This window comes from Hetaerina americana, unplaced genomic scaffold, assembly GCF_022747635.1.
Source record: "Hetaerina americana unplaced genomic scaffold, ioHetAmer1.1.p SCAF_60, whole genome shotgun sequence".
NCBI classification, from domain to species: Eukaryota; Metazoa; Arthropoda; class Insecta; order Odonata; family Calopterygidae; genus Hetaerina; species Hetaerina americana.
The window spans coordinates 1,139,731-1,158,879 of NW_027287206.1; the positions used below are offsets into that span (position 1 = coordinate 1,139,731).

Sequence of the window (19,149 nt, forward strand, 5' to 3'; positions counted from 1 at the left end):
AAAAGGGGGGGGTTGTTACTCCACGCCGAACGAACAATCGCTGAACCAGCCGCTGACACGGCGGCGGCATCGGCGACTCGAGCGGCTCGCGGCCGGGGTCCCCACCTAGCGCGCGGGAACAGCGCGTTCGAGGGGCGAGGCGAGGCGGCACCAATGCCCATTAAAGGGCATAAGCGCCCTCCCCACCACCCGCCTCCCTCCCCCGCCATCCCCTTACCCCCCGGCGCCCCCCAATGGAGAGGGGGGGAAGGCGGCCGCCGCCGCGCTCGCTCCCCGAGACGAATCCGTCCCTCGTCCCGTGGGATTCCCATCTTTGGCGCGCGGGGTATTTTGGGAACGGGCGGCCGCGCATACATATAGATTGCTCCCGCCCTCAGCGGATCACTCGAAGCAAGGCAAGCGAGCACGCCGGAGCTCAAGGATCTACCAGGGTACGTAGAGGCGGACGATTTTCCGTTTTATCCGGAGCACGGGGATCGAGCACGATTTTAGAGGGTTTGCTGGGGAAGTGCGGCGGTTGGAGGGAGTGCGACCGGGGAAATCTTTGGTTTCCCGACCAAGTGGGGTGCCTCGTAAGTGAGCGATCGGAGTGAAGGTGCTTTGGAAGGAAGGCCTCTCCCTATTGGATACTCGCAGTCGCGATCTCACTGCTCGACGCCTTCGAGTTGGCGAGGGGTCGAAGGCGCGACTCCTGCCGGAGCGAGCCCCTTCTCATCGCCATTGCGCCCGCTTGGATTGTTTTGTTTCACCCTCGGAATAAGTGAGAGTTGAAGCCGGTTCGCTGGATTAGAACGCGACTCTCGCTCGCGAAACGCTTTCCGTACTCTTTGGCCTCCTGTGATTGCACTAGTGATGGTTTACTGCGGGGGATCGTTAGTATTTCGGTGAAGTTTTGTTGGGGATCCTGGAGTTTATGCGGATCGACCTTGTCCAGGGAGCGGTTACGGGGGAGAGTCGGGGGAGGGGAGATTAACTCACTCGGTTGCCTCCCTTCAAAAATAAATGGGGGCTTGAGTGTGTGAAGCCGCACTTTTCATTTTTTGAACTTTTCGAGAAGGGCTGGAGGATTCATTTAATCATTTTCATTGGTTAAACTTTCGAACCGATTGCATCATATAACAGCGATGTACTTTCTATGAAGTTGAAACGAAGCATGGGAGGATATTTCATTATGGCTTGGTTTCTCAGCGATCCGGCTTAGATCATTCTCAAAGGGGCGGACTCTATTTATACTTCGCAGGCACTTGGGAATCTACCTCAACTTCCCGTGGTAAAATGGGAGGGTCGATTAAAATTATTATACTCCAACAAGGCTTAGTTGTAGGATGAGTCCCTGAGTCGAGGACGGGTTTAAATTTAACTTGGAGAATTCGAAAATATGGGAAGTAATTTTAGGTACGTTGTTATTCCTTCACTCGGACCGCAATTCTCCGCCGTTACTTAACAAGGAGATAGGGAGTAACGCTCCGTTTCATTTCTAATATCATCAACGTGGAAAAGAATTGAGTTCATGTTTTAGCTGAGCCAATTTCATAAAGCATCAACTTTAGATTTCCGTTTCTAATTTTTTTCTGCGTTTTAGTTTTCGCACGATACTTTTACACATTTCATTCTTTATTTAATATTTACGGTAATAGGTTTTTTTCCCGTTGTCTAACCTCCAGCCCTTTTGCTCTCTTTCATTCGCAGCTTGACAAGACAACAACAAAACTTCCAACATGTGTGACGACGATGTTGCCGCATTGGTGGTGGACAATGGCTCCGGCATGTGCAAGGCCGGTTTCGCCGGAGATGACGCCCCACGAGCCGTGTTCCCATCCATCGTCGGCCGACCCCGTCACCAGGTGAGATTCCGCTTCCTTACTCCACAGCCTACCAAAACCTCCCAACCCACTAATGGTGCAAAGGAAACTTTGAATCGGACGCTTCTTCTAAGCTTTAACGTCCTGCTCAACCTCTGCCAGTGAGAGGATCTCCCAGCCAATTCAATCAGATTTCCTCATTCATTTAACCCCATCTCTCTCCATGTTTCATCGCACCCAATTCAAATTCAACATGAAACGAGCCCAGATTCCTACATATCCCCGATGCAGACGGGATAAAATTCAATCCGGGCATGTGGTTCCACAGCGCCCGCCAGCCATTCCGCGTAAAAGCACCCCAAAAGGCTCCTTCCTCGCCCCAACCCCCTCTCCCGCCCCACACTTCCCTCCCCCAGAGACTTACCTCCCATCCTTCTCTCTCCGCGGTTATTTCCGCCTTCCTCGGGGAGGACCATGGCGCTCAGCCGCGTCCCCCTATTTCCATCCTCCCCCCTTCCCCCGCACCCCTCTCCAAGAAACACGCGAAGGAGCCCGCATGGCCCGATCCCCCTAGCCCCCTTCCCCCACAGGCCCCTCCCCCCTAGCCCCCTTCCCCCAGAGGCCCCTCCCCCCGAGCCCCCTTCCGAGCATTTCGCCGACCTCGAGAATATTTTCAGAGTTGGGCAACCTTGATTATTAAACTTACGTCTTATTTACCCTTACACATACATTCTCTTTTCTCTTTCGACAATTCCATGACCCCCACCCCCGCTAACCAACAGATCAGATGAAAATAGTAAAATCTTACGAGAACTATATTCAACTGATCTTTCATAATTGTTTTATTGAAGCTCCGCTCTCATTTAAGCAATCCTCCTCCTCTACTCCTCCTAGTCGGGATGACTTCGCTTACCAGGCATCTCTCACTCGATCCTTTAGCCGTCCCGGGCTGGCCCGCGGCCGCCCTGCTTCCGCTGGTGGAGTCTCGGCCTCCATCAAGCACCATTCGCAAGCGTTTTCATTATTTCTCATTCCTCCCCCAATGATGGAAACGAACCAACGTAAATACAGGCCGTTCGGATCATTGGAAATCCTCCTTTCATTTTCTCTAACTCATTCGATTGTAGTCATGGCCGTTGACAATGCATCCGGTTAGCCATTCATCGGTCCGTTCCGAAAAGCCATGTCCCCGCGCCCTCTCTTCCGTCCGATCACATCGATGCCTTTCTCCGTCACCAAAAAACCGTCCCATTCTGACTGCTCGGCCGGAAGGCCCGGCCCTTTCCCCAGCCCCCTCACGTCTACTAACTCCGCCATGGACCTCGTCGACGTCTCTGACCCGTTGGGCCTCTCTCTCTTCCCTTTTCCGAACCATAGGGAGTCATGGTGGGTATGGGTCAGAAGGACAGCTACGTAGGAGATGAAGCCCAGTCCAAGAGAGGTATCCTCACCCTCAAGTACCCCATCGAGCACGGAATCATCACCAACTGGGATGACATGGAGAAGATCTGGCATCACACCTTCTACAATGAGCTGCGAGTCGCCCCCGAGGAGCACCCAATCCTGCTCACGGAGGCTCCCCTCAACCCAAAGGCTAACCGCGAGAAGATGACCCAGATCATGTTTGAGACCTTCAACACCCCAGCCATGTATGTGGCTATTCAGGCCGTGCTTTCCCTCTATGCCTCCGGTCGTACCACCGGTATCGTCCTCGACTCCGGAGATGGTGTCTCTCACACCGTCCCCATCTATGAAGGTTCGTTCCTTTTTGACAACCTCTAAAGGAATAGATATGAAATTGCACTAGCCATTGCCATTCGCATTCCAGCAGATCGATCCATGATCACCATTCCCTCCTCTTACAGGTTATGCCCTTCCCCACGCCATCCTCCGTCTGGACTTGGCTGGTCGCGATCTCACCGATTACCTGATGAAGATCCTCACCGAGCGTGGCTACAGCTTCACCACCACTGGTAAGAAAATCCTGACCCGAAAGAAAAAAGACGCCATACAGACCTCGGTGACTGTAACGGTTAAAAACAACTCGATGCTCCCGATAAGATTCCCCAGTTTAAATCGATCTCAAAGGACGGATCGCTTAAGAGATCCGCTCCTCCTGTTGTTCCGGTGCCTCTCCAAAGCACGTTGGTGAACGCTGCTAGAGGAAAAGGTCTCGGCGCCATTAAACGTCGACGGGTCCTTTTCAGGACTTTTTTCATTCAAAGTGCCCATTTCCGCGACCGAGTCTCGCTCACCCTTTCACGTCCTCGACCCGATTGCGTCGCGTCGCGTCCCTCTCGTCTCCTCCCGCTCTGACTCTCTCCCTTCAAATTTTCATTCTTTCCACCACTACAGCCGAGCGTGAAATCGTCCGTGACATCAAGGAGAAGTTGTGCTATGTCGCCCTGGACTTCGAGCAGGAAATGGCCACCGCCGCCGCCTCCACCTCCCTCGAGAAGTCCTACGAGTTGCCTGACGGACAGGTCATCACCATTGGCAACGAGCGTTTCCGTTGCCCAGAGGCTCTCTTCCAGCCATCCTTCTTGGGTATGGAATCCTGCGGTATCCACGAGACCGTCTACAACTCCATCATGAAGTGCGATGTTGACATCAGGAAGGACCTGTACGCCAACACCGTCCTCTCTGGTGGCACCACCATGTACCCTGGTATTGCTGACAGGATGCAGAAGGAAATCACCGCCCTTGCTCCATCAACCATCAAGATCAAGATCATTGCTCCCCCTGAGAGGAAGTACTCCGTATGGATCGGTGGATCCATCTTGGCCTCCCTCTCCACCTTCCAGCAGATGTGGATCTCCAAGCAGGAATACGACGAGTCCGGCCCTGGAATCGTCCACCGCAAGTGCTTCTAAACAGCCTGAGCTCCGTCCCGCCCCTCACCGGCTACATCCAGCAACACCAGCGGCTGCCATGGACCATCTGGAGGCGACGGGGGAGAGGAGTGAGGGGTGGCGGGACCCTGGGGAACAATCATCCGCCTTCGCCAGGGGTGAAGCAGCTTCGAAAGGGCTGCCGCTGTGGTCTCTCCCGAAACGTACAAATCAACTCAAAATTGTCACTCACGCCCCCACCGAAGGGTCAAAGAACAAATGCTATACTGCTCTTCATAATATGTTAAAAACTTTTGTAACTTATCCATTTTATTTTCACATTCAGCAAAGATCGTGCCTTATGAAGATGATAATATTTGTATTTAAGATATAATTTAAAATATTATTCATAGTATGTATACCAGTACCAGATACCAACAGTGGTCTTGTTGAGAATGACGCCTTTGTACGAATATTGTTATGGATGCTCATATTGAGAACATGTGAATAGAAATAAAGGGGCTTTCTTTATAATGGTTTACATATTAATGAATTACAAAAAATTATCCTGAAAAAGTTTTTATTGATTGCTACCCCCTCCAACTCCAGTCGGTCGGAATTCGCAAGACAACGCCTAAAATGTGCGAACCAATGTCCCACGATGCGCATGTGGCTCCACGGAAGGAAATGCGAAATATTAGTAGGTACCGCCAATTGCCAGTGGCGTGTATTTCATTACATGACATCGAGATGATATACAGCGAAGCCCGAGTGACCTACCCGCTCAAGGTGGAAACAAAAGCAGGGAGACGATTATTTCTGAGCCAGAGAGGCACGGTGATCATATTGTTGGTGGTAATAATTGGGAACAATTCAATTAGGAGTAGGATCTCACGTATATCTCAGTCGTACTTGCATGGAAATATGATCAAAAAGACTGGCTGGTCTGTCTGGGGGATTTTTTACTCTGACCAGTAGCTTCTTCTTTCATCATTGCTTGAACCTTCGTCATTCCCCTGATGCCATTCCGCGAGACACTCGGCCAGCAAATAGATCACAGAAAGCCAACGATGAACTCCCATCGGCAATATTTTCTCCCTTTTAATGTTGGAATCTCGGTCACCGTAAACGGTAATTTCTGAGGACCAGCGGTGAGGAGAACATCCGCGCTGAGGACGAAAATGCTTGGGGAGGCCGAAATGGTCCGGCTGGTGGAAGATGTCCTCCACCCTCTCACGCAAAATTCTCATTCGTCAATCGAGGCAAAGAGAAGTCGAGCCAATTTGACCCCGTCTCCACAAATTCTAGAGTGGAGGGCAACAATTGATGTTGGACCTTCTACCGACATTCGCCTGTGGCTCTGTCTGCATTGAACCCGCTGCAGATTGAAGCGACAGGTTCTTCAGAGCATGGGGAAATGAATTCCACACAACGCGCCAATACGATATGTGCCTAATCTAGCTCAGAGGTAGCCGTGGGCGGGCTGAGGTTTTGGGTTCGACGTCGTCGGAGGCGGCGAGCTAAAATTGGATGAAACGGGGACAACGGGACCTCCTGCGAACAAGCTGTTGGCGGTTTTTCCCCGATGTAGCCAAATCGGGCAAATGATCTTCCCAGTACTGTTTGCCGGCCGTGACTCGGTCCAACGAATGGTCCAAGGATCGAGTCGCTGCAGCAGTTATTGGCTATTGATTGTAAGGTTATTGCAATCCACTACATACGCGTGAGAATACAATCTCTCGCAGTTTCACATCAATCCCCGAAGCAGTAGGTGGCTGTAAACCACATTTCCAATGGTCAGAAATTATGGTAAATGATCGAAGTTTTGAGCATCGAGGCTCAGAGACTGTTTTTTTCAATCCATACTTCGTTCTCCGTGCTAAATAAACCGCACTATATTTCACATAAATGTAATCTCGCATAATCGGTCGATCAGCTTTAAAAAAACCCACCGTGGCGCCCAGAGGGAGGACGGCAACGCAGGATGCCATCTCGAACTTCTTTGGCTGAGTGTACAGGTGTGCTTTGTCCGGATGCAAAAGGAAAAAATTTGAATCATTATTGGTTGTGACTCTAAAAAGATTGTGAATGTCACACGCCGTATAGGGCTTAGTACTGGGTGAACTCTACCATCACCTACTAAACCGACCTTCGGGTTGATTACTGTGTTTATGGTATATAATTGTGTGGCATATATCCACAGTGAGCAATCTTAAGTTCGGTTTTATTGGTAATGTTAGAGTTGACGCAACTTTAAGCCCTGTACGCCTTGCGAAATTCACACTTCAACATGGTAAGGAGGCCAGTTCCTTTCCCTGTGCCGGATATGGTTTCCCAGGAGGATCTGGTGCCCGAAAAAACGCCTAGCTTGGGGGAACATGAGGGTGTCCAGAGGGGCATGCCCGGGAATTGAACCCATGCCCTCTGACCAATGGTCAAAAGCTCTGATCACTGGAGACCTATTCACTTAACGTGTAGGCTGAACGTATTTAACCTACATTTTTCGCTTCGAGTTATGTTTTGCTATACGCTTCTTTCCCAGGCCCTTCTCTTCCCCTCCTTTCTCAATTCCCCTCTCTCCCTGGAATCTCCACAAATGTTGTCTTCGTCAACAAAAAGGAAACACTGACTTTCTTCATGTTTTTCGGACATTATTTTCGCTGGTAAGTACATTTTGTATCGTACATAAGTCGATAATAGGTTTCTTTTTGTGTTAGTATCTTATTTTAGATTTCAGCCTCGCCATTCACAGATGTCCCCCTGAAAGATCATCGTCCATTTAAGTTCATAACCCCCTCACTTTTTAATGTTTACACAAAAAACAAGTTTCTCAATGTCATTTTGAAAATAAATGCTACTCTAGCATCGTCGTTGGAATCCAGCTCGAACGTCCTAACTTCCCCACGGGCCAATTGCGTATTTTTCTAGAAGTAATCAAGCAACACTTATTAAGTTATTTAACCGCCAAATATTTTCCCGTCTTGTGCACAATATCGCATTTATTCTTTTAAGCCCTGCGCTTGCTTTCTTATCCAGCCTAACCTTCCCAGAGTTTCCTTCGAATATTGCGGGTTTAATTAATCGAAATCTGAAATGAAACGGAAAGAAAAAATTGAACCTCGAGAAGTAATTTTCCGTGTGTGATTCAAAACTCTATTTCCTCCCCTAGAACTAGACTATTATTAAAAAATAAAACGATGCACATTTCTTGTATAATGGCAAAAATTTGTATGCTTCCCAAGCTATATTAAAAAATATTTTGTCTTAATCATAGACTTATTTTCTTTCTTTTACAACCTCAGCCCTCCCGTTGAGTCCGCTTGCATCTTGTGTTGGTGGAGAAAAATTAAACAATGGTTCATGGTTTGTTGCTATTAAATTGATACCATTTTTATGGTATATAGCACATATCCATGCAACATGAGCCAAACCATGTCTACCATTAATATTTTTAAACCATGACCATAGGGACACTTTTTGTAGAGGTGAGGATAGGGAAGAGTATGAGTAAAGGAAGGAGTAGAGGAAGAGTAAATGAATCTTGAAGAAAAAAAATGAGCCCTACACTTGAGCAAAACCATTTTGTATGTGTCGAAGTATCAAAATATATACCACTCTTAATACTTCCAGGCTGAGACGACATTCAGTGCAAAACACAGGTTTGATCAGACATGAAAGAACAAAGAAAATAGTGAGGCTAAAAGAAAATAGTAATGTACTTCATACCTGACAAAACAAAATATGTCTCTGTTCAAGTAACAAAGTATATATCACTTTTTCGTTATTCAAATATAATATGGCATTGGAATAATCTCTTGGTGATCCGAGGAAATGGAAAACAATGAGCCAAAAAGAAAAATAAATGTTTTCTGCAAACATGAAACAAAATTTATGTCCATAGCTTAGGAACATCAAATCTGTCACTGCTTATTTCTTCCCAACTGAGTCAACATTTAAGGGTACACAGGGGGAAAAGTGTGAGGCTGGAGCTGGATGCAATAAACAATCCTAGAAAAATATCCTACATGCCTATGGAAAAAAATGTTTTTACTGTTTCTAAAGTGTGACCACATCCTGAGAGACTCCTTGAGAAGATGTAAGCTAGGAGAAAGGGAGAAATCAATAGGACTCAAAAAAAGTAAATGGAAATGCCAGCAATTATAAAATGTAACGGTGTAAAGGAAGGTGGCAAATGATTTTTAAAACGAAGACGATTGATTCCAGGAAACAAAAGGTATTATTCGCCCTCTTTAAAAAGAACAATCCACAATAATGGGTTACATTTCATAGAATGGCCAGCGTAAGGCAGTTGGAATACATCCTCTTTTGTCCTGCAGGTATACAGACTATTTTGTTATGTTAACTGTAAGTCATCCGAATTTAAAATCATGTTCAAAAGTGAAAATCTTGGCAAACTCAAGAACGAAAGTGATCAAACTATGTTCGCACCATATAGAGATACACTCCTAAAATAGCTCTAAGACGAGTTATATAGAATATACCTGACGCTAATTCTAGGTAAGAGGTCACTTGCCGGCGATGGATGCAAGTAAATTAATGTACCCTTGACACTTCGTGCAAATTTTGTGATTGACCTCATGGATTCATTTGTGTAAAAAACTAATAATTTGGTGAGGTATGGTTAAGTGGTAAAAGCGGAATCTAAATTTAATTTCGACGCACTAGGGACTTTTTCCACTACATAAAAAGGAAGGGCTAGTTTAAACCCCTTTAAAAATTATTCTTCCTTGCTCCAAGACATCGTACAAGGAATGCACCGGAACGACAATCAAGCAACAGTTCACCCCACTGAAGTAAAAAAAAACAATGTATCTTTCCACATAACTTTTTTTTTCGGTACAACTAATTTCAACGCATCGGCGTCATCCTCCGATACTCTATTCGGTACAACTAGTTCCGACGCATGGGCGTCGAAACTGGTTGTACCAAATAGAAAATTTAGTGGAAAGATACATTGTTTTTTTTACTCAACTGATGATGGATTTCCACAAAATTGAGCCTGAAAACATCGAATAAAACAGTTCACCCATTTGGCTGCTACGTGGATTCTTCAATATGTTCATAGAAATTCCAAGATATGATGCTCCTTGCATTTGCATTGTAAATTGAAGCAACAAAATTTGGTTCATTTAGACAAACGGGAAAAAACGATTTTTGTTCAGTGCAGAAGTGTTTAATAGACTTCTATTTAAAAGGCTTTATACCGAAGGAGATTAAAGCCGAGTGGAAAAAATTTCGTGGCACAACTGCTCCTGTGTTTGCAAATATTTACAATTCGGTAAATGAGTTGAAACGTGGCCGTTCATCCACAAGAGGTGAACATTGTTCGGGATAAAAAGAGACGTTTCAGGCGTGATATGGTGGAATATCATGATTAATTACAAATATTTTAGGTCGCATTAAATATATATTTAGGTCGCATTAAATTTTATTTTTGTGGAAAATTGCTATTTGTAATTAATTGTTCGGGATGTTCAGTAAAAGGGACTTCCTCCGAAATGATTGACAAAATCCACGCTATAGTTTTGAGTTATCGACGAATCAATGTTCGAGAATTCTTTGAGGCCCAAGCAATTCAAAAGGTGAAGTGATTTCAAATCTGCACGAAAAATCGAATTTGGAAGGAATCTCGGCAAGATGGATGCAACGTTTGGTCTCAGTGGAGAAAAAACGCAATCGTTTGGTCGATTTAGCGCTTTTCTGTTACAATCCTGACGAGTTTTTGTGTCGATACACCGATAACTGTGGATGAAACGGATGTATTGGTGTAAACTTAAGAGGCCAAGGAGTATTCGAAAAATTGGGTTAATAAAGGCGATCCGGTCCCGACGAAGGCGAATACAGTGAAATTGGCGGACAATGAGATGGCCATGGTTTTTTTGGATGTATGCAGGATCATACATACCAATTACAATAAAAAGAACACATTTTTGGGAATATTATTCGTCGTTATTGCACAAGTTGAGCGAAGAAATTAAGAAAAAGGTCCTCAGTGGGCAACGGAAAAAATTCTTTGCCTTCAAGATAATGCACACCTCCCCAATTTCGGTGACAAAAATTGTGGAATTGAAGTTCAAATCATTGCACACAGTATTTACCAGATTTTGCCCCCAGTGAGACCTTAGTTTCCAAGCTTAAGGCAATGGTACGGCAGAAAACGACTCACGCCAACGAGCTGGTAATCGCTATTCCTATTTTGAGGACACTCCAAAATCCTTCTTTTTGAGCGTCTTAAAAAAAGAAAACCGCCGAGAAATGTGTATCTTACGAAAGGGAGAGCATGTTGAAAAATAAAAAGAAGTACCAAAAATAATGTCTTTCAATTTTGTTTCTAATGACTAATCGAATTTATATAAAATAGATTTTTATACTTGGTTCATTGTTTTCTTCCTTAACAAGGATCAACACTTTCCCCCCTAGGGTTCAAGACAATGTACTTGGTCTAGAAAATTTTAGAGTGATACACCTTGTGTTGTTTGCTTTCGACAAACAACTATTTCTAACACATTTGGAACATTGGGTCTCTTCTTCTAGGCTCTTTATTTTATTCCATCTCCCACTTCACCTCTACTCCAAGAGTCTCCTATAATGTGGTCACTTAATGGGAAAGTTTCCATGTGATATGCTCCATGTTGTTTGAGATTTAGAAAAACATTTGTCCTAATATATCCAAGGTAACTGCTTCCAACTCTACCCTAAATAGACCTCTGGAAACTGGTCTTGGTCTGGAATACGTATACTTAACAAATTGGTACCCTATAAGTTTCTTGGAAATTGACCAGATATTTTTCCTAAGGATATAAGTTATTTCTTCAAGGAACATGGTTATACGAGGTCTGTTCAAAAAGTATCACGATGTTTGTGTTTTTTTCAAAAATCATTTATTTATTCATGATTATGTATTTTTTCCCCTTCAAAGTAATGCCCATTAGATTTTATACACCTGTGCCAACGTTTTTTCCAACCCTCGAAGCGCTTCAAAAAAAATCATTTTTTGTGATCTTGTTCAGCTCCTTCTTCGATGCAGTCTTTATTTCGTCAATCGTAGCGTAGAATCGTCCTTTCATGAGCCTCTTCAGTTTCGGGAACAAGAAAAAGTCACTGGGGCAGGTCTGGGGAATAAGGTGGCTGCGGCATCATTAGTGTGCTGTTTTTGGCAAAAAATTCGCGCGCAAACAACGATGTGTGAGCAGGGGCGTTTTCATGGTGCAAAAGTCAATATTTGTTCTCCCACAAATCCGAGTGTTTGTGGTGGATTGCTTCGCGCAAATTGCGCATAACTTGCAGGTAATATTCCTTTCTACCGTTCTATCATGCGGCAAGAACTCATGCTGCACCACGCCCCTGCAATCGGAGGAAACTGTAAGCAAAACTTTCACATTCGACCGAACTTAGCGCGCTTTTTTCGGTCTTGGCTCGGGCTGCAGATTCCATTGGGATGATTGAGCTTTAGTTTCCGCGTCATAACCCTAAACCTAAGTTTCGTCAGCAGTTATGACCCTCTGGAGAAAATTTGGGTCGTCGCGGACTGAGTCCAACACCTCATTAGCAATGTTAATGCGTTGCTGTTTTTGGTCGAAATTGAGCACGAATTGAGGCACGAATTTCGCGGCGATCCGTGTCATGCCCAAATCATTAGTAAATATCGAAAGCCAATCGATATGACTCGCTCCTCAGCAACTTCTCGGACGGTGATTCGACGATTGGCCAATACTATTTTCTTCACTTCATCAATGTTTTCGTCTGTTATTGATGTGCTCGGGCGTCCGGCACGCTCTTCGTCGTTCACATCTTCTCTGCCCTCTGAGGACATTTTGCAACGCCGATAAACGTTGCTTCGGTCAAAGGTAGCTTCTCCATATGCCACAGTCAACATTCGTAATGCGTTCGCGCGCTTAATTTCGTTTTTCACACAAAATTTGATACAGATCCTTTGATCCATATTTGGGAACAGGCAAAAATCGAAGACAAGCCAAAACACGTCCAAGCAAAGCAGCTGTCATCAATTAACTGAAGATTTAAAATGGCCAAACTTTTCGGCATAAGTGAGAGAAATAAGTACCAACATAACGCCACAAAAAATAGAAAATCAAATATACCTAACCCGCGAAAACTCAAAATTCGTGATACTTTTTGAACAGACCTCGTATCTTTTCAGCCACACCTCTAAGGCTACCTCCGCCTTGAAAACCTAAAATTTCATATGATTTTCATTTGCTCAGATCTTGAAAGTAAATGATTTCTATAGACATTTATTTTTATGTATAGACATTTTATTTCTTTATCTATATAGACATTTTATTTCTTGTCTCTCAATGTTATATCTCAACTTATCTTTTTTCGCCCTGGAATGTAGTCTCTGTGTCTGGAAAAATTGATTTAACTAGCAACTAGTTCCTTGTTAACGAACATTTTCCTTTTATTTTTTCCTTTGGTATTTGGAACATTCATGTATCCTTTTTAGACTTCGTCTTCCCCTCCATGCCCAAGAAAACTTCTCCGCCATCAATGCCCTCGAATATGGCCTCGATCAAGAAAATTACAAAATTGAGATTCTTCATTTTGCATAGGCTTCGACACAATTTATTTCTACGTGAGCAAAACACTCATGTTTTTCCAATTCCTCTGTCTTTTCTTCTTAGTCGAAACAGATCCGTCCTCCACGAACACATTTAAGCCTCAAAATATCTTAGTCTGGGATAATTTCAAAGTGGCACGCTTTATTCTACTCGCAATACATTCATCGATGAATATTTTTACTAAGTTCTGTGAAACAATATGTTTTCCTACTAAAATGGTTAAAATCGTAGTTTTTCCGTTACACCTCGTCCCAGAGATTCCTCTCAAAGATAGTTTTGGCTTAAAAAAATTAAAATATTACAGGGTTCATGTTCCTCGGTAATCGATGAAAATAATTTTTACTATATAATTAGAGTATAAATTATCTCCTAAGGTTCTTTTTATATTCCTTTCCAAGCCCAGAACTTACCATACGGTTATTTTCGAATTGCCTGTCGTTTAGAAAAAATAATTTCATTTCCATTCTATTGCCTAGAAAATTAAGAGTTATTCTTAAAAAGTATTTAACACATTAGTTTTAATCCAGATTAGTTTTATTTTTCTCTCTCAAACCTACCCTCTACCGTATTAGGCCCTAGAAAATTCCCGGTAGAGAGAAATAAAAAAGTGATACGGTCTATGTTGCTGGGATATTGACAAAAAATGTTCGTCCCAAGAGATTCCCATCTTTGGCGCGCGGGGTATTTTGGGAACGGGCGGCCGCGCATACATATAGATTGCTCCCGCCCTCAGCGGATCACTCGAAGCAAGGCAAGCGAGCACGCCGGAGCTCAAGGATCTACCAGGGTACGTAGAGGCGGACGATTTTCCGTTTTATCCGGAGCACGGGGATCGAGCACGATTTTAGAGGGTTTGCTGGGGAAGTGCGGCGGTTGGAGGGAGTGCGACCGGGGAAATCTTTGGTTTCCCGACCAAGTGGGGTGCCTCGTAAGTGAGCGATCGGAGTGAAGGTGCTTTGGAAGGAAGGCCTCTCCCTATTGGATACTCGCAGTCGCGATCTCACTGCTCGACGCCTTCGAGTTGGCGAGGGGTCGAAGGCGCGACTCCTGCCGGAGCGAGCCCCTTCTCATCGCCATTGCGCCCGCTTGGATTGTTTTGTTTCACCCTCGGAATAAGTGAGAGTTGAAGCCGGTTCGCTGGATTAGAACGCGACTCTCGCTCGCGAAACGCTTTCCGTACTCTTTGGCCTCCTGTGATTGCACTAGTGATGGTTTACTGCGGGGGATCGTTAGTATTTCGGTGAAGTTTTGTTGGGGATCCTGGAGTTTATGCGGATCGACCTTGTCCAGGGAGCGGTTACGGGGGAGAGTCGGGGGAGGGGAGATTAACTCACTCGGTTGCCTCCCTTCAAAAATAAATGGGGGCTTGAGTGTGTGAAGCCGCACTTTTCATTTTTTGAACTTTTCGAGAAGGGCTGGAGGATTCATTTAATCATTTTCATTGGTTAAACTTTCGAACCGATTGCATCATATAACAGCGATGTACTTTCTATGAAGTTGAAACGAAGCATGGGAGGATATTTCATTATGGCTTGGTTTCTCAGCGATCCGGCTTAGATCATTCTCAAAGGGGCGGACTCTATTTATACTTCGCAGGCACTTGGGAATCTACCTCAACTTCCCGTGGTAAAATGGGAGGGTCGATTAAAATTATTATACTCCAACAAGGCTTAGTTGTAGGATGAGTCCCTGAGTCGAGGACGGGTTTAAATTTAACTTGGAGAATTCGAAAATATGGGAAGTAATTTTAGGTACGTTGTTATTCCTTCACTCGGACCGCAATTCTCCGCCGTTACTTAACAAGGAGATAGGGAGTAACGCTCCGTTTCATTTCTAATATCATCAACGTGGAAAAGAATTGAGTTCCTGTTTTAGCTGAGCCAATTTCATAAAGCATCAACTTTAGATTTCCGTTTCTAATTTTTTTCTGCGTTTTAGTTTTCGCACGATACTTTTACACATTTCATTCTTTATTTAATATTTACGGTAATAGGTTTTTTTCCCGTTGTCTAACCTCCAGCCCTTTTGCTCTCTTTCATTCGCAGCTTGACAAGACAACAACAAAACTTCCAACATGTGTGACGACGATGTTGCCGCATTGGTGGTGGACAATGGCTCCGGCATGTGCAAGGCCGGTTTCGCCGGAGATGACGCCCCACGAGCCGTGTTCCCATCCATCGTCGGCCGACCCCGTCACCAGGTGAGATTCCGCTTCCTTACTCCACAGCCTACCAAAACCTCCCAACCCACTAATGGTGCAAAGGAAACTTTGAATCGGACGCTTCTTCTAAGCTTTAACGTCCTGCTCAACCTCTGCCAGTGAGAGGATCTCCCAGCCAATTCAATCAGATTTCCTCATTCATTTAACCCCATCTCTCTCCATGTTTCATCGCACCCAATTCAAATTCAACATGAAACGAGCCCAGATTCCTACATATCCCCGATGCAGACGGGATAAAATTCAATCCGGGCATGTGGTTCCACAGCGCCCGCCAGCCATTCCGCGTAAAAGCACCCCAAAAGGCTCCTTCCTCGCCCCAACCCCCTCTCCCGCCCCACACTTCCCTCCCCCAGAGACTTACCTCCCATCCTTCTCTCTCCGCGGTTATTTCCGCCTTCCTCGGGGAGGACCATGGCGCTCAGCCGCGTCCCCCTATTTCCATCCTCCCCCCTTCCCCCGCACCCCTCTCCAAGAAACACGCGAAGGAGCCCGCATGGCCCGATCCCCCTAGCCCCCTTCCCCCACAGGCCCCTCCCCCCTAGCCCCCTTCCCCCAGAGGCCCCTCCCCCCGAGCCCCCTTCCGAGCATTTCGCCGACCTCGAGAATATTTTCAGAGTTGGGCAACCTTGATTATTAAACTTACGTCTTATTTACCCTTACACATACATTCTCTTTTCTCTTTCGACAATTCCATGACCCCCACCCCCGCTAACCAACAGATCAGATGAAAATAGTAAAATCTTACGAGAACTATATTCAACTGATCTTTCATAATTGTTTTATTGAAGCTCCGCTCTCATTTAAGCAATCCTCCTCCTCTACTCCTCCTAGTCGGGATGACTTCGCTTACCAGGCATCTCTCACTCGATCCTTTAGCCGTCCCGGGCTGGCCCGCGGCCGCCCTGCTTCCGCTGGTGGAGTCTCGGCCTCCATCAAGCACCATTCGCAAGCGTTTTCATTATTTCTCATTCCTCCCCCAATGATGGAAACGAACCAACGTAAATACAGGCCGTTCGGATCATTGGAAATCCTCCTTTCATTTTCTCTAACTCATTCGATTGTAGTCATGGCCGTTGACAATGCATCCGGTTAGCCATTCATCGGTCCGTTCCGAAAAGCCATGTCCCCGCGCCCTCTCTTCCGTCCGATCACATCGATGCCTTTCTCCGTCACCAAAAAACCGTCCCATTCTGACTGCTCGGCCGGAAGGCCCGGCCCTTTCCCCAGCCCCCTCACGTCTACTAACTCCGCCATGGACCTCGTCGACGTCTCTGACCCGTTGGGCCTCTCTCTCTTCCCTTTTCCGAACCATAGGGAGTCATGGTGGGTATGGGTCAGAAGGACAGCTACGTAGGAGATGAAGCCCAGTCCAAGAGAGGTATCCTCACCCTCAAGTACCCCATCGAGCACGGAATCATCACCAACTGGGATGACATGGAGAAGATCTGGCATCACACCTTCTACAATGAGCTGCGAGTCGCCCCCGAGGAGCACCCAATCCTGCTCACGGAGGCTCCCCTCAACCCAAAGGCTAACCGCGAGAAGATGACCCAGATCATGTTTGAGACCTTCAACACCCCAGCCATGTATGTGGCTATTCAGGCCGTGCTTTCCCTCTATGCCTCCGGTCGTACCACCGGTATCGTCCTCGACTCCGGAGATGGTGTCTCTCACACCGTCCCCATCTATGAAGGTTCGTTCCTTTTTGACAACCTCTAAAGGAATAGATATGAAATTGCACTAGCCATTGCCATTCGCATTCCAGCAGATCGATCCATGATCACCATTCCCTCCTCTTACAGGTTATGCCCTTCCCCACGCCATCCTCCGTCTGGACTTGGCTGGTCGCGATCTCACCGATTACCTGATGAAGATCCTCACCGAGCGTGGCTACAGCTTCACCACCACTGGTAAGAAAATCCTGACCCGAAAGAAAAAAGACGCCATACAGACCTCGGTGACTGTAACGGTTAAAAATAACTCGATGCTCCCGATAAGATTCCCCAGTTTAAATCGATCTCAAAGGACGGATCGCTTAAGAGATCCGCTCCTCCTGTTGTTCCGGTGCCTCTCCAAAGCACGTTGGTGAACGCTGCTAGAGGAAAAGGTCCCGGCGCCATTAAACGTCGACGGGTCCTTTTCAGGACTTTTTTCATTCAAAGTGCCCATTTCCGCGACCGAGTCTCGCTCACCCTTTCACGTCCTCGACCCGATTGCGTCGCGTCGCGTCCCTCTCGTCTCCTCCCGCTCTGACTCTCTCCCTTCAAATTTTCATTCTTTCCACCACTACAGCCGAGCGTGAAATCGTCCGTGACATCAAGGAGAAGTTGTGCTATGTCGCCCTGGACTTCGAGCAGGAAATGGCCACCGCCGCCGCCTCCACCTCCCTCGAGAAGTCCTACGAGTTGCCTGACGGACAGGTCATCACCATTGGCAACGAGCGTTTCCGTTGCCCAGAGGCTCTCTTCCAGCCATCCTTCTTGGGTATGGAATCCTGCGGTATCCACGAGACCGTCTACAACTCCATCATGAAGTGCGATGTTGACATCAGGAAGGACCTGTACGCCAACACCGTCCTCTCTGGTGGCACCACCATGTACCCTGGTATTGCTGACAGGATGCAGAAGGAAATCACCGCCCTTGCTCCATCAACCATCAAGATCAAGATCATTGCTCCCCCTGAGAGGAAGTACTCCGTATGGATCGGTGGATCCATCTTGGCCTCCCTCTCCACCTTCCAGCAGATGTGGATCTCCAAGCAGGAATACGACGAGTCCGGCCCTGGAATCGTCCACCGCAAGTGCTTCTAAACAGCCTGAGCTCCGTCCCGCCCCTCACCGGCTACATCCAGCAACACCAGCGGCTGCCATGGACCATCTGGAGGCGACGGGGGAGAGGAGTGAGGGGTGGCGGGACCCTGGGGAACAATCATCCGCCTTCGCCAGGGGTGAAGCAGCTTCGAAAGGGCTGCCGCTGTGGTCTCTCCCGAAACGTACAAATCAACTCAAAATTGTCACTCACGCCCCCACCGAAGGGTCAAAGAACAAATGCTATACTGCTCTTCATAATATGTTAAAAACTTTTGTAACTTATCCATTTTATTTTCACATTCAGCAAAGATCGTGCCTTATGAAGATGATAATATTTGTATTTAAGATATAATTTAAAATATTATTCATAGTATGTATACCAGTGCCAGATACCAACAGTGGTCTTGTTGAGAATGACGCCTTTGTACGAATATTGTTATGGATGCTCATATTGAGAACATGTGAATAGAAATAAAGGGGCTTTCTTTATAATGGTTTACATATTAATGAATTACAAAAAATTATCCTGAAAAAGTTTTTATTGATTGCTACCCCCTCCAACTCCAGTCGGTCGGAATTCGCAAGACAACGCCTAAAATGTGCGAACCAATGTCCCACGATGCGCATGTGGCTCCACGGAAGGAAATGCGAAATATTAGTAGGTACCGCCAATTGCCAGTGGCGTGTATTTCATTACATGACATCGAGATGATATACAGCGAAGCCCGAGTGACCTACCCGCTCAAGGTGGAAACAAAAGCAGGGAGACGATTATTTCTGAGCCAGAGAGGCACGGTGATCATATTGTTGGTGGTAATAATTGGGAACAATTCAATTAGGAGTAGGATCTCACGTATATCTCAGTCGTACTTGCATGGAAATATG

The 19,149-nt window shown here is 46.1% G+C and overlaps 2 protein-coding genes across 2 annotated transcripts; both read left to right on the forward strand.

Moving 5' to 3' along the window:
• Positions 1–319: 319 nt before the first annotated feature.
• LOC139695607 (actin, muscle) lies at positions 320–5,167 on the forward strand. Its single transcript, XM_071594407.1, has 5 exons — positions 320–431; positions 1,690–1,844; positions 3,180–3,558; positions 3,668–3,775; positions 4,158–5,167. The coding sequence occupies exons 2-5, from the start codon at positions 1,719–1,721 to the stop codon at positions 4,673–4,675; spliced, it is 1,131 nt and encodes a 376-aa protein (XP_071450508.1). The 5' UTR covers positions 320–431; positions 1,690–1,718; the 3' UTR covers positions 4,676–5,167.
• Positions 5,168–13,908: 8,741 nt separating this feature from the next.
• Positions 13,909–18,756, forward strand: LOC139695611 (actin, muscle). Its single transcript, XM_071594412.1, has 5 exons — positions 13,909–14,020; positions 15,279–15,433; positions 16,769–17,147; positions 17,257–17,364; positions 17,747–18,756. The coding sequence occupies exons 2-5, from the start codon at positions 15,308–15,310 to the stop codon at positions 18,262–18,264; spliced, it is 1,131 nt and encodes a 376-aa protein (XP_071450513.1). The 5' UTR covers positions 13,909–14,020; positions 15,279–15,307; the 3' UTR covers positions 18,265–18,756.
• The last annotated feature ends 393 nt before the right edge of the window (positions 18,757–19,149 follow it).

What these genes read in the sequence shown, in the direction of transcription:
- LOC139695607 (XM_071594407.1), top strand. Translation starts at nt 1,719, where the DNA reads ATGTGTGACGACGATGTTGCCGCATTGGTGGTGGACAATGGCTCCGGC. An exon ending in CACCGTCCCCATCTATGAAG is followed by an intron (nt 3,559 to 3,667) that starts GTTCGTTCCTTT and finishes CTCCTCTTACAG; the next exon opens with GTTATGCCCTTCCCCACGCC. An exon ending in CTACAGCTTCACCACCACTG is followed by an intron (nt 3,776 to 4,157) that starts GTAAGAAAATCC and finishes CCACCACTACAG; the next exon opens with CCGAGCGTGAAATCGTCCGT.
- LOC139695611 (XM_071594412.1), top strand. Translation starts at nt 15,308, where the DNA reads ATGTGTGACGACGATGTTGCCGCATTGGTGGTGGACAATGGCTCCGGC. An exon ending in TCGGCCGACCCCGTCACCAG is followed by an intron (nt 15,434 to 16,768) that starts GTGAGATTCCGC and finishes TCCGAACCATAG; the next exon opens with GGAGTCATGGTGGGTATGGG. An exon ending in CTACAGCTTCACCACCACTG is followed by an intron (nt 17,365 to 17,746) that starts GTAAGAAAATCC and finishes CCACCACTACAG; the next exon opens with CCGAGCGTGAAATCGTCCGT.